At 50.8% G+C, this 12,655-nt stretch overlaps 5 protein-coding genes across 5 annotated transcripts; 3 read left to right on the forward strand and 2 right to left on the reverse strand.

The window, feature by feature from the left end:
- Window positions 1–137: 137 nt before the first annotated feature.
- Window positions 138–1,222, reverse strand: CC77DRAFT_801712 (actin-crosslinking protein). The gene is made up of 2 exons (XM_018533251.1): window positions 772–1,222; window positions 138–723 (listed from the first exon to the last, which is right to left on the reverse strand). The coding sequence occupies exons 1-2, from the start codon at window positions 1,143–1,145 to the stop codon at window positions 291–293; spliced, it is 807 nt and encodes a 268-aa protein (XP_018386877.1). The 5' UTR covers window positions 1,146–1,222; the 3' UTR covers window positions 138–290.
- A 34-nt stretch (window positions 1,223–1,256) lies between these two features.
- CC77DRAFT_1019387 (Clavaminate synthase-like protein) lies at window positions 1,257–2,629 on the forward strand. Its single transcript, XM_018524823.1, has 3 exons — window positions 1,257–1,420; window positions 1,471–1,623; window positions 1,676–2,629. The coding sequence occupies exons 1-3, from the start codon at window positions 1,354–1,356 to the stop codon at window positions 2,515–2,517; spliced, it is 1,062 nt and encodes a 353-aa protein (XP_018386878.1). The 5' UTR covers window positions 1,257–1,353; the 3' UTR covers window positions 2,518–2,629.
- A 1,090-nt stretch (window positions 2,630–3,719) lies between these two features.
- Window positions 3,720–5,152, forward strand: CC77DRAFT_1030282 (hypothetical protein; the record flags this gene model as incomplete). Its single annotated transcript, XM_018526577.1, has 3 exons — window positions 3,720–3,758; window positions 3,808–4,435; window positions 4,485–5,152. 3 exons carry the CDS (start codon window positions 3,720–3,722, stop codon window positions 5,150–5,152), a joined length of 1,335 nt encoding a protein of 444 aa, XP_018386879.1.
- A 3,455-nt stretch (window positions 5,153–8,607) lies between these two features.
- Window positions 8,608–9,888, reverse strand: CC77DRAFT_1060268 (hypothetical protein; the record flags this gene model as incomplete). Its single annotated transcript, XM_018528324.1, has 1 exon — window positions 8,608–9,888. The coding sequence occupies one exon, from the start codon at window positions 9,886–9,888 to the stop codon at window positions 8,608–8,610; it is 1,281 nt and encodes a 426-aa protein (XP_018386880.1).
- Window positions 9,889–11,099: 1,211 nt separating this feature from the next.
- CC77DRAFT_986679 (ferredoxin reductase-like protein) lies at window positions 11,100–12,330 on the forward strand (the record flags this gene model as incomplete). Its single annotated transcript, XM_018536227.1, has 3 exons — window positions 11,100–11,565; window positions 11,618–11,823; window positions 11,887–12,330. Exons 1-3 carry the CDS (start codon window positions 11,337–11,339, stop codon window positions 12,328–12,330), a joined length of 879 nt encoding a protein of 292 aa, XP_018386881.1. The 5' UTR covers window positions 11,100–11,336.
- Between the last annotated feature and the right edge of the window lie 325 nt (window positions 12,331–12,655).

Consider the following 12,655-nt stretch of genomic DNA (forward strand, 5'->3'; position numbering starts at 1 on the left):
ACCGCACCAGTGGTCTTGAGTACACGGGTACTAGGTTGTGCCCAGCCAGACGCCTAGCCACAAAGTTGTGGCGCGTGCTGTTTCGAAACCAGTTCCGGGTCGTGGCGCATGAAGGCTACGCGGCCTTGCAGTGTCGCATCCATAGGATCGGCTATATGCATAGCATGGTGTGACGCGGGTGCAGCCGTTGCTTGTGGACGCCAAGGTTGGCTTGTGGTGTCTCTGCGGCACCATGCAGCGACGCAACGCCTTGTTGCTACTGAGGCACCATGGCTGATACGATGGGACCTTCACATGCTGGCATACTTGTCGTGGCTAGATTTGACCTTCATGTCCAAGGCTGTCTCATGGAAGTTGCCCTGGACCCTCGACTTCCTTAGCTTCTTGACCTCGTCGTCGTTGAGACGCCGGCCAATCTGGTCTTCTAGCTCCTTGCGACTAATCTTGACATTCGCCTTCTCTTCCTTGCTCGCCTTGAGCCGCGGCTTGAAGCGGGCTTGCATGCGTATGCGGAAAGTGGTGCTGAAGTCTATGTGTTCGGCGTCGCCCCGTGGTTCTGGGGCTTTCCCAGACGATTCGTCGATGGTCAGGAACTTGTCGCGGGCAGTCTGTAGGGAGAACGCGGAGGGGTTGTCGGGCACGGCAACGACGACAAAGGTTTCTTCGGGAGAGATGGCGGTCGCGGTCGCGCTTAGGACGCCGAACTTGTCGCAGCTCAGATATCTACATCATGTCAGTCGCGTCTTTTGCATGTCCTCTGAAGCTCCGTACCTTCCGTGATGGCCCTTCAGACTGAGCTGTTCGGTGCCAGCGATTCGATTCGCGACGAAGACCTGGCGCACATCGTGCGGTTCAGCCGTCGCGACATCGCCCTCGACTATGTTCTCCAATTCGCTTGCAAAGACCTTTCCGTTGGCGTCGCATGCCAGGCACGTGTTCGGCGAGTCGGTGGGCAGCACAATGACTATAGGTCCTGAGATGTCTGTCGGCGCATCTGCGCTCACCCAAGAGTCGTCGCTCTCGGCTTCGGCAGGTGCGCTGGTCGTAAGCTGCTTCGAGGGCTTCTCATCGGCGTCGTAAGGGTCGGCAGCTTTTCTGCGCTTCTTGACCTTCTTGTCACCCTTGAAGTGGAGTGCCTTGGGCATGGTGATGGCGCCGCGATGGTGGTGGTGGTGGTTAGGCGTCGGAGTTGAGAGATCGGAGTTGGCCGAGGCTGAAGCAAATCAGGCAGGTGCAGTCGAGATTCTGATCAGACGAGACCAAACCCGCACTACGAGATCACGATAAAGAAGCAGTACTGGCTACCGAGTGTGAATAGCATCACCAGTCACTGCATCTTGCTCGACGACCAAAATGGCCAACGCTAACGCTGCAGTGAGCCAGAGTGCCGTCGCCGTAGGTCTAGAGGCTCTGAAGAATAGTGAGTGGCTTTTGCATCACCACAACCCACAGTGGCTGATATCTCTGTAGACGATGTAGACTTTTCTCTACTCGAAGATGCCTTCGGATCATCTAGCTTGGGCATTATAGTTGTAAAGGATCTGCCTTCCAAATTCCATGAGCTGCGACATAAATTATTGTCATACGCCTCTGCTCTGGGAAATCTACCAGAAGACGAGTTAGGTGAGCCGCGTTCCCAAACACCCTAATGGGATGAATGCTGATAGGTGACCAGCCAAACTTGAATCGCCAGCATCCAAGTGGCTAGTTGGCTGGAGTTGTGGAAAAGAGACCCTCAAGGACGGCAGATATGACACCCTCAAGGGCTCGTACTACGTCAACTGTGCCAATGGTTTCGAAGAGCAGCAGAAGTCATTCGCTGAAAAGTACCCATCCTTCCCAGAGTACACGGCGCCCAACGTTTGGCCTTCCCATGAGCTCCTCCCAGGCTTCGAGGACACCTTCCGTGAGCTATGCACTCTCATCATCGACATAGCCGCATTGGTTGCCCGTGCCTGCGACAAGTACGCCGAAGCCAATATCGACGGCTACCAGAAAGGGTACCTTGAGCATGTAGTCAAGACAAGTGTCTCGACCAAAGCCAGACTACTGCACTACTTCCCCAGCCCCTCGTCAGTCCCCGACACATCCAGTGGTGATGAGGACGACTGGTGTGCCACTCATCTTGATCATGGTTGTCTCACAGGTCTCACCTCGGCCATGTTTGTCGACGAAGCCGTCAGTCCTCCAAAGACCGGTACATCATTCGCGCCTCTTCAGGAACTTGACCGCTCACCGGATCCCAAGGCGGGTCTCTACATTCACTCCCGCACCGGTACTGTCACAAAGGTCAGCATACCCCGCGACTGCCTCGCTTTCCAGACTGGCGAAGCACTGGAAATCATCACAAAGGGCAAGTTCAAAGCTGTGCCTCATTTTGTAAGAGGTGCTGCAGCTGGAGGAAAAGTAGCGAGAAACACACTAGCCGTGTTTACGCAGCCGAATCTGTGGGAAAAGGTTGACGAGAAGAGAGACTTTGCGGCCTTTGCCAAGGAAATTGTTGAGAAGAACCACTGAGGCTCAAGCGGTGTTGGTGTAGCGAGCAATAGACCTCAAGTCAGTCAATAGGCGACATGTATAATGACATCACGCATCTCACCCGCTCATTTTACAGGGCCGCCAAGCTCCCGGGCGTTCCTGCCCAAGGTACCCGGGACCTGAGTCAACGGAAAAAACCCAAATGGCGCATGCATGCTGACAGATGGCATTTTGGAATCGCCAGAATTGCATGCCACGACAGTCAGCTGTGGCTTCGTAACGATGCCAGCGCTTGAATCATTATCCACAATGCCGAAATGAGGCTCCTAATCTACGCATGATACAACGCGTCGTCCTGTACGCACTTCTTTGTCGTCGAAGCGCGCTAGGACGTTGCTGTGAGACGCGCTACACACATTGCGCGGCCTCGAAAGTTGAAACACACAAAACAGCGGCTGTCATCTAATCTACGTCGACGATCTCACCCACTGTCAGCCGCCGGCCAAACGTGGAGGGTGGGTACTGAGACCCGAAGACGCGCTGCTTTAGGTTCCAATGTTGCGCCACACGTCCAAGGTTTTTCGCCATGGATGCAACGCAACCTCTGCGCATCCCTAGGCAAGCACCCGTTCCTTTAGCCACAGGCAGTGCCAACACAATCACTATATTCGTTTTCTTGCGTGCAGTGCCGAATCCCGGTTGGCGCATCCTCTGTCACCGCCACAGCGAATTGCCCATGCAGGCGGCTTGTTGCCAAGAAATAGAAGGCCTGAAACCGGTGGGGAACATTCACCATCCACCGACGATTATTACGCGGCCACCCATGCTGGCTCGGCGCTTGTTCCCCCTTTCAGCCCCAAAGCCAATTAGACGGCCAAAAATCCCTATTCCTTCTCGACGCATCTCTATCATGCCAAGAGAGCCTATCCGAGATGCCGTCTTCGCATGGGGGAACTTGCTTGCACCCTTGCCATGCACTTAACCTCCTTCTTGGTTCGATTCTATCCACACCAATGCAGCCTCTATAGCTGTCACTGTCGCTCATTTTTCTTCCCTCTCTTGTTTTCCTGCAATCGCTGAGCGTTCTTACACATCACCACTTGGGGCCTGTATATCCCATCATCAGTCGTTAAGTCGTCTGCATGCGTATGTCTTTCCTAGCAAAGGCCCCGTTATCGCTCGCGCGCGCCACCATCTCGAGCCTTGCTACTCCTTTGGAACCCGCCGCTGGTCCCGGAAAGATGGCTTCCAACAATCGCCAGAATGTTACTTGGGTTGAGGTAGGCTGTCATAGTCCAGCCAGACATGGGTGTCTGCTAACCGTCATAGGGTGTTCGTGGAGTCGCTTCGTTCTGGGTTGTCGTAACACATTTATGCCGGGCTTGGGACTACAGCCTTTGGTCACCGCGTGACAACGAGAATGCAGCACCGCAACTACTGCAACTGCCCTTCCTCCGATTACCATTCCAAGGCCGTATCGGTGTTACCATGTTTGCTTTTCTCACCGGTTACGTATGCGCTATCAAACCACTTCGACAGGCCAAATCTGGAAACGTTCCAGCTGCGTTGGAGACACTGGGCAAATCTGCTTTCCGTCGCCCACCGCGACTGATTATGCCCGCAACCATTGCTCTGGTCATTGCGTGGTTTTTTGCCCAAATTGGTGCTTTCGAGGTTGCCCACTTGAGCGACTCTCACTGGTTCCGTCGTTCTGTCCCTACCAACATCGGTGGCCTTGATACGGAAATCCCACGATTGATCAAGAACTTCCAGACGTCTTGGTCCGGCGCCAACAACGAATACGATGACCACCAGTGGGCTCTCTTGCCTCTGCTGCAAGGTGCTTTCCTCATCTACGTTTTGCTCTTCGCCACTGTCTTCATGAAGTTCCGCATGCGCCTCTTTACCTGCATGGTTCTGTTCCTGTGGTACTGGATGCGCACTAGCCCTGAGAAGGGTATGTATTGATCGTTGAACTTGCTCGCAACAATCACTAACATCACTAGAAACTTTCGAGTGCCAGTTCCTCTACGGTGTCATTCTCTGCGATCTTGGCTCCGAGAAGAGCTTCCGCGAATTCATCAACAGCCGTGTCAAGGCTCGACGTATTGCGACCGCATTCCTCATCATCCTCGGCTGGTATGTGGCGTGCTACCCGGGAGAGCACTGGGAGTGGTCGGCTTGGTCTGTTCAGCTTAAGAATATTGGAGACTGGATTATTCCTCAGGGTGCAGCAAGCTACCCCAAGCGCTGGACTGCTATCGGATGGGATCTGATGGTCACCGGAATCTGGCTATCGCCTTCTCTGCAGAGCATGTTCTCGAACAAGCTCTTCATGTGGGTTGGCCGCAACAGTTTCGCCGTATACCTTACCCACGGAACGGTCATGAAGGTTGGCCTAGCTCGCCTGATTTACGGATTCAGCACTGCACCATACCACGTCGAGCAGCCAAAGGATGGTCAGGGCGAAGCTATTGAACACTACATTCCCAGGTCTACAAACTGGTTGGTCTGGGCCCTCGCCATTCCCATCTTCTTCGTCGTCGAATACACCATCGCTCACCTCTGGACCACATACGTCGACGCACAATGCGCGAAAGCCACCAAGTGGCTTGAGGACAAGATGTTCGAGAAGAACGAAGACGAGAAGCACGGTGTCGCAAGCATGGCTTAAATCAACACAATGCGCAAAATTACAAGCATCATCATCAGGAGCTACAGATGAGAACCTCCTGCTCGGTTTTCATTGTTGTCGGGTTTCATTTTCGGTTTTACGATTTCCTTTGTTTGGGTTTATTACATCTGCGGATACCAACATTCGTCGCATTTCATGGAGTTTCTTTGGTATGGGCAGCAATCAGCATAAAGCATAGAGCTTTCTTAGACGAGGGAAATGTTCTCGTGTCGCAACGACAAGATATGGCCGGCACTGTATAGCGAAGCAAGCGAGTCGAAAGCTCAACAGATTATCTAATTCAACAAATCATCAACTCAAATCTCAAATGCCTCATTCTTGCATCGTGCACCCCATATCACATCCGGCCCGATCCTCGTGACCTTTTTGGTCAGGAATAAGTTCCCGCAGATCTTTGAAGCATCAAATCTTGGCCGCCTCATTATGGGAAGTATCATCGCAAACACTCATCATGCGACAACACAAAGAAAAAAACCACCGAGAAATTGCGCCATCCGGCCACCGCCTATCTCCCCCATCCGTCAGAAAAACCACTCCTTCAGGAACGGCCCCAATCCACACCTTCCCAATTCCTCCACAACGGTCCCCGATACGCATCCTGCAATGACGTACATCCCTGCAGCGGACCCCATTCCTACAACAATCCAGCCCACTCTACTTGACCAAGAAATCCGGACGGCATCACGAGCCACATGCAACAACTTCTTAAGCTTATTGCCAAGCTCGCTGCTAACTGCCGCTTGAGGGACATTAGCCACAAGGGTCTCTTGGCGTTGTTATACCCACGCCGTTATCCCCGTTGGCTGTGGCGGCTGGTGTGGTGTGTGGTGCTGCTGCGCGGACGCATGTGTGTTGCGCATGATGGCGGTGTGCCGGTCAATATCTTTGCGGGATACGAGATGTAAGAGGGCAATGCTTGTGTCGCATGTGTATCTGCTATCCACTGTGATTTGGAAGGTGTGGGGGCCGGGATCGATGGAGTTGGGGTCTCGATGGAGAAAGCCCTGCGGTGGGCCACCCAACGACCTGTGCAGTCGACGGTTTTTTCCTGTAGAAACGTCATCGTCGATTTCGCTCCCGCCAACGCTAGGACTGCCTCTTTCTGCCTCAGCCAAACTCTACCGAGACGTTGACGATCGGGTCTTGTATTACCTCATACAAGGAAAAGACTAGACAGGTACAAAAATAATAAGGTATACCTTACAGTCTACATTATCTCCCAATAAGAAAACTTATAAAGATAAATAACGTTGTAGTCTTCTAAGGTTTCTATTTACATCTATAAAGATCTAATACGCATTATTGTAGTAGGAAGAAGTACTCTGTCCTAAGAGGTGTTTAGTTTCTCTCTTTGATGTATTGGTATTGTCGAACACTTGGTGTCTCTTGCTACGCTTCGTCGCGATGAGTGAGAGTCTCGGGTACTTGGCGAGCGATCTTTTGCTTGGTACCAGCTGCTCAGGCAGCTCTGACATGCGGTTTTACGGGCTGTGTGGTCGAGGGAAGACATACTCACTCTGCGTTCGATCGTGTTGTACTCCCCCACGTCTTCTATCTGCATCCCGACCGATGAAAGTCCCTCCTCCAAGAGAAGCAACTGCATATGTGAGAGACAGACAATTAGCATTCAAAGAAGGCATGACACTAGGCCTGCGTTCACCAAGCAGGCGGGCTTTGCTACACAGGGCATCAAATGATTTGGATGGCAAGCATACAAAATATCGCAAGTCTGATAAACACGAAGAGATCACTCCAACGAGTAACTGTCTGTAAGATAGGTACGCGCCCATTAAAACTGTACAGAAGTCACTGTGCCCTCTCCTCTTCTGCCCTGTTCAAAAATTCGTTCAAAGGTTTTTTCTCATTTGCTTCTCCATCTCGTCAAAACCCATCAGTACCAACCACGGGGCTCTAAAGGACCACAATTGTATGGCCTCCATAGTAGGCCTTGTCTATTTATTGAAGGTAATCTTCTCGACTGCGGGTTGCGAATGTAGTGTCTTCTATCACCCGCGGCCTGCCGCCCTGTCATTATGCGAGGAAGCATAAGGCCCTGTCTCGGCATAGAACTCATGTCGTGGCGTTGGTAGTAGTGTCGGTCTTGGTAAGCGTTTTGATCAGGGTTTATGGGCATTTTTTCGATATTAAGCTTGTTGTGAGTATGTATTACGAGAATGCTTTAGATTGGTTGTCAACGTGCTTTGCTACCTAGGTATGGCTTGGTTGTATGGCGAAGATTTTGGGTTGTGTATAGGAAAACTAAGAGGAACATGATCGCGACGCTTTATATGCCTCTGGATAATTCATTATTGTAGCAAAGGGGTGACTCTATGGGCGTTGATAATTGAACGGCTAGCATGTAACATTCTATTAACTAAATGCAAGCTGTCAATTACAGGGAGACTTGAACGGGGTCTTCAAGGACCGTCTCGGGAGTGGAATCAAGACTGAGGTCTTCCTGTAGAAATACCTTCCTATCCATGTCAGCTATCAATGACGCTAGCTGACATGTAAATAGGTATAAATCTTCTCCGCCATATACCCTCTGCTTGAATCACTCTGCTATTTACGTGAGCTCAATAGATGTCGCACCAGAGCAGCGAATCTAGAATAATGAACAGGAGAGAACGACATGGAATATGTAGAGAGGCTATAGCGGGGAAGATTGCGTAATGTGCGGGAAACACGCATGAAGTGACACGTTTAAAGCGAACATGTCTAATATAGTAGTACTCTTCACTAGCACGCGCTCTTTCTTCGTACATCTGTTTGCATGCACAGTCCCTTTAGCCGTCTGCAACTAGATGTCCTCGAACTTCCTTCTTCTCCCTACCTCCATCTTCGGCAACAGCTTAAGGTAATCTACTATGTCTTGTCTAAGACCAAGTTTCTCGGTACTTTTTACAGGCAATTTGGTATACACAGCGAGTCGCTTATTGAGAGTACCAGCAGTTATACCTCTTTACAGTAAGCCTCTCCATAATTTGCGACCACCGTATACAATAGAAAACTCAAAGGGGTATAAGAATAACATGCCCTAGTTTACTGCCTACGTTAGCTTCTAAGAAGAAATTCTAGAAAGATTAATAGTATTATAGACTTCTAGATTCTCTATCTATGTCTAAGAAGGTTCTAACAGGCTTTGTTGTAGTAGGTATAAGTACTTTGCTCTAAAGAGATGTGCAGTTTCTCTCTTTAAGGTAGTGCGACTATAATTAGACGCCAGCTCACTCTATCCTCTACTCATGCTCTCACACTTATCGTGATATGTGATCATCCTCATACACCCTTTATATCGCCTATGGGCCATTCTCTGCATATACACATGCCTTCTTTGCCTCCTTCCGCGTCAAAGCACCATCGTGGTCCCTGAAAGCCTTCCAGAGATCTAGCCGGTAAAGCCGATCAAGGACTGCTGTTGGCCGTTCCTGTCTTCATTGTCTTCCAAGGCAGTCTAGCCTTTCGTTGATGCTCTCACAGACTCTCTGCTTCATACTGAACATCTTCTGTCCAGGTTGCCATGGCGGTAACCGTGCTTGAAAGGGTGACCTAATGTTTTCTTCTCCCTTATCTGCTGCCTCTCCTTCTTCAATGGCAGATTTCTCACCTTCTTCCGTGAGCGTCTCATCTTCTTCGTCCCAGTATTCTTGTTCTTCCTCTTTCGATGTCGCGAACCCCTTTTGGAGCCGATCTATAGTCGCCCAGGTGTCCTTGCAATGGCTAGTGTTGTACTTTTCGTATCCTTCTGGACTTGCCCAGCATGACGGTATATAGGAACGTGAGTTTCGATTATACGTGAGGCGTCTGTGGCTCTTCTCTGCAACCGTGTGTTCGTGATGTGGCGTTGTCGTAACCGGTGTGGTACCAAGCGGAAGAATTGTAGCCTGTGCGTTGATAACGACTGACTTGTTTGAGCGGGAAGTGGAAGGCGAGTTACACTTCAGTGCCGAACGAGGCTCCATCCAAGCGGTCTCTCGAACAGAGTCGGGTGTTTTGGGTATTGCGTCGCCATTGGGCGAATGTCGTGGTCTTTCTATCGGCTCGGCAAGCTTTGTTACTACGTTTGTGTCATGCTTGATGAGAGCTTTGAAGCGGTTCTCCGAAGTGCAACCCAGATGCTTCAGTCTGTTGATGACGCTGTTCGTCTCTTTGGTGACTGCTTTTTCGGGCTCGTCTTGAAGTAAACTCTTTAGTGGCTGAGATCTTTTCTTCCATCTACACTTAACCGTCTCCCAATCCTCTTCAGATGATTGTTCTTCCGCAGGTGCTGGCTTCAAGATGGCTTGTGTGTCTTGTACCTTCGTTGAAACGAAATCCCCTGTATGCCCATAACCAGGTACTTGGCTACACTCATCTTTTACAAGCTCCCAGATATACAGCGCCTCGTCTAGACCCCATTGTTCTGCCATATCGCATCGTTCGTCCTGTAACTTTTCCAGTGTTGCCTCAAGCCTCCAACAATTAAGTCTTGTCCTCCTCCACTGTTTAGTCCAATCCCTATGCGTCATCCACTTCTTAGCGTTGCTCTCAGTCGTACACCATTCTCCTCCCGCGTTGGAAGAATCGAATATACCACCACGGCGAGACAATGCAGCTTGCGTGGCTTTCACTTCAGCAATACGAGCTTCTGTGAAGCAGACCGCACAGACAGAGATTGACAAGTCGGGAGTAATATTGGGTACACAAGTGTAGCCATGATGGCATGGTTGCTCCATGGTAGCTGATCTCGAATACCGCAAGCTGTAGGATGTTTTTGCGGTCGAGATCGTCCATGGTGGTAGCAGTTGTAGACTCGGTCAATCAGGATAAGCGATCAGTTCTCCTTATGGTCCCAATCGCGAGTCACGTTGTATGAGCGGAAGAGAGTCATTTTGCCAGGAATCATCGAACGATCCGATGGTATATGAAAAACAAGCGGTCTGCAACGAGGCACCCAGAGATGCCTGAGGGCCACTTCGATTAAGAATGGTGGAGCGTCGATGTTAGAAGTGAGTAGAAATACGAGTCAAGAAGAATAGTCTCATCAGATCTGAGCGAGCCACAAAAGTGAGTGCGACGGTCAATGCGACATGGCTGGACCGAGCTTTTCATCATTCACTCCGACCTTCGATCCTACTTATGCCAATGAGTGCCCATCGCCTATGATATTACAAGCTTAGACGGATACTTCTTAATAGTTTCCCTAGGCTCGAGGATTGTGTGGTCCAGAACAGTCAGCGAAGGCTGATGCGGGTCCATGTATGTGGTGTAAGCGGCTTGCTCATTTTCAACGATCTTGGTAGGCACTGTGTAATTGAAAGTCTTGATGACTTCGACCTCCTGAGGGGGCGAAACATGCTGGTCTAAAGTAAATGCGATGGTATCTCACCTCCATATACCATACAAGCTGTCTAACCATACACAAGCCATTTTGGCATAATTGTCACGCACGTTGGATCGCCCAGCCTGTATGTTCATCGTGTTGACAGCGATTTTGGTGAAAGTTTTAGTAGCCATGACTGCATCATATCACGCGCATGGGTGTTGCGTGTGTTCTGTTTGTATCATTTCGTGGTGCCAGAGCGATGAAATCCTCATACTGTTGATTGATCCGGGCGCGGGCCGTCTCTCGGTTCCATATATTGAGCTCCGCTATGGTTGTAAGTGCCAAAGACATTATCTGTGCTGTTCGTTCCCGATGTCCAACAACATTGATGTAGGAGTCCCAATAAATGTATCTTTCGCAATGCCGCTGAGTATGCGCTCGAAACCGACGAGATGATAGATGCTGGCGATGGTGTTGAGTTCGGACTGGTCGGCAAAAGAGCGCCCGCGATGACGTTTACTGCTTGGCGCTAGCTTACAATGAGCTCCGGCCTTAGCACCTGGATAACGCTTATTCTTCTCTAGACACCTCAATTCTCCTTCCATCCCCTCCTCATCACATCAATTCGTCTCGCCATGTTTGCTAGACAGATCTTCCGCCCGGCCAGGACGTTGCACCAGGTATGCGCGCACATTCTCACCGAACGCGACATTACAAATCTTCCCAGTCTCTGTGTAAAGTACTAACAAGAGATAGCAAGTCCGCCGTTACGCATCCGAGCCGCCCAAGAGCGGTGGCAACAATGGTGTCCTCTACACAGGTATCGGCGCTGCTGGTCTTGCTGGTGCCTACCTATACATGAGGGGCGGCGATGCGCCGTCGGGGCAGAAAGGCAATGCGCCGCCCTCAGAAGAGGCCAAGAAAATCCCCGCTTCTACCGACGGCTCGGTCAAGAAGGCTTTCACTGGAGGCGACCAGGGCTTCGTATCACTAGTGCTGGAGAACACCGAGGTTGTCAACCACAACACCAAGAAGCTCCGATTCAAGCTGCCCGAGGAGGATATGGAGAGCGGATTGCCCGTTGCCTGTATGTTGGACAACCAAGAATACTGGCTAGACCACATGCTGACTTCCTACAGCCGCCGTAATTACCAAATACAAGGGCCCCGAGATGCAGAAGCCAGTCATCCGACCATACACACCCATCAGCGACGTAGACCAGAAGGGCTCCGTCGACTTCATCATCAAGGCCTACCCCAACGGTCCTATGTCTGAGCACATGCACAGCATGGAGCCAGGCCAACGGCTAGACATCAAGGGTCCCATCCCCAAGTTCCAGTGGAAGGTATGAGCCGCCCAGTTGCCCCAGCTGTGAGACAAAAACTGACGCAAAATACCACGTGTATAGCCCAACATGCACGAGCACATTGCCTTGATCGCTGGTGGCACCGGTATCACCCCCATGTGGCAGACTGCACGACACATCTTCCGCAACCCTGAGGACAAGACCAAGGTTACGCTCGTATACGGCAACGTCTCAGAAGAGGATATCCTGTTGAAGCGCGAGTGGGAGGAGTTGGAGAACACATATCCCCAGCGCTTCCGCGCTTTCTACGTTTTGGACAACCCGCCTGAGTCGTGGCAAGGCGGCAAGGGATACGTGACCAAGGAGCTCCTGAAGACTGTTTTGCCTGAGCCCAAGGAGGGTGACAAGATCAAGCTGTTTGTCTGCGGACCGCCAGGCATGTACAAGGCTATCAGTGGAGGCAAGAAGAGCCCCAGCGACCAGGGCGAGCTTGACGGTTATCTGAAGGAGCTTGGTTACAGCAAGGACCAGGTCTACAAGTTCTAAGCATGTGTAAACATAGATGTGTATGATACCTGATCGCGTTTTCTCTCGAGAATAATCTCGCAAAAGCGAAATTAGACACTTCGAAACGCGAGCCAACAAACCTTTTTGTGTGATATGTCGCGCAGACAACCGAAGGCACTACCACGTGTAAGAAGAGTATTTGCACCACTCAGTACATCTACCGCGTATGACTGCATTGCTCACAACATAAGTGCCTGCGAAATCGTCACGGTTGGTTTTGGTGTTCAGTGCACTAGAAGAAAAAGGGATTTCTTCGTACCTGAATAGGCAAACCGACCAAGACGCCGGCAGATCAACACGCTAG

Source organism: Alternaria alternata (assembly GCF_001642055.1).
Source record: "Alternaria alternata strain SRC1lrK2f unplaced genomic scaffold CC77scaffold_8, whole genome shotgun sequence".
Lineage (NCBI taxonomy): Eukaryota > Fungi > Ascomycota > Dothideomycetes > Pleosporales > Pleosporaceae > Alternaria > Alternaria alternata.

What these genes read in the sequence shown, in the direction of transcription:
- CC77DRAFT_801712 (XM_018533251.1), bottom strand. Translation starts at nt 1,145, where the DNA reads ATGCCCAAGGCACTCCACTTCAAGGGTGACAAGAAGGTCAAGAAGCGC. An exon ending in CTGAAGGGCCATCACGGAAG is followed by an intron (nt 724 to 771) that starts GTACGGAGCTTC and finishes GACATGATGTAG; the next exon opens with ATATCTGAGCTGCGACAAGT.
- CC77DRAFT_1019387 (XM_018524823.1), top strand. Translation starts at nt 1,354, where the DNA reads ATGGCCAACGCTAACGCTGCAGTGAGCCAGAGTGCCGTCGCCGTAGGT. An exon ending in TCTAGAGGCTCTGAAGAATA is followed by an intron (nt 1,421 to 1,470) that starts GTGAGTGGCTTT and finishes ATATCTCTGTAG; the next exon opens with ACGATGTAGACTTTTCTCTA. An exon ending in TCTACCAGAAGACGAGTTAG is followed by an intron (nt 1,624 to 1,675) that starts GTGAGCCGCGTT and finishes ATAGGTGACCAG; the next exon opens with CCAAACTTGAATCGCCAGCA.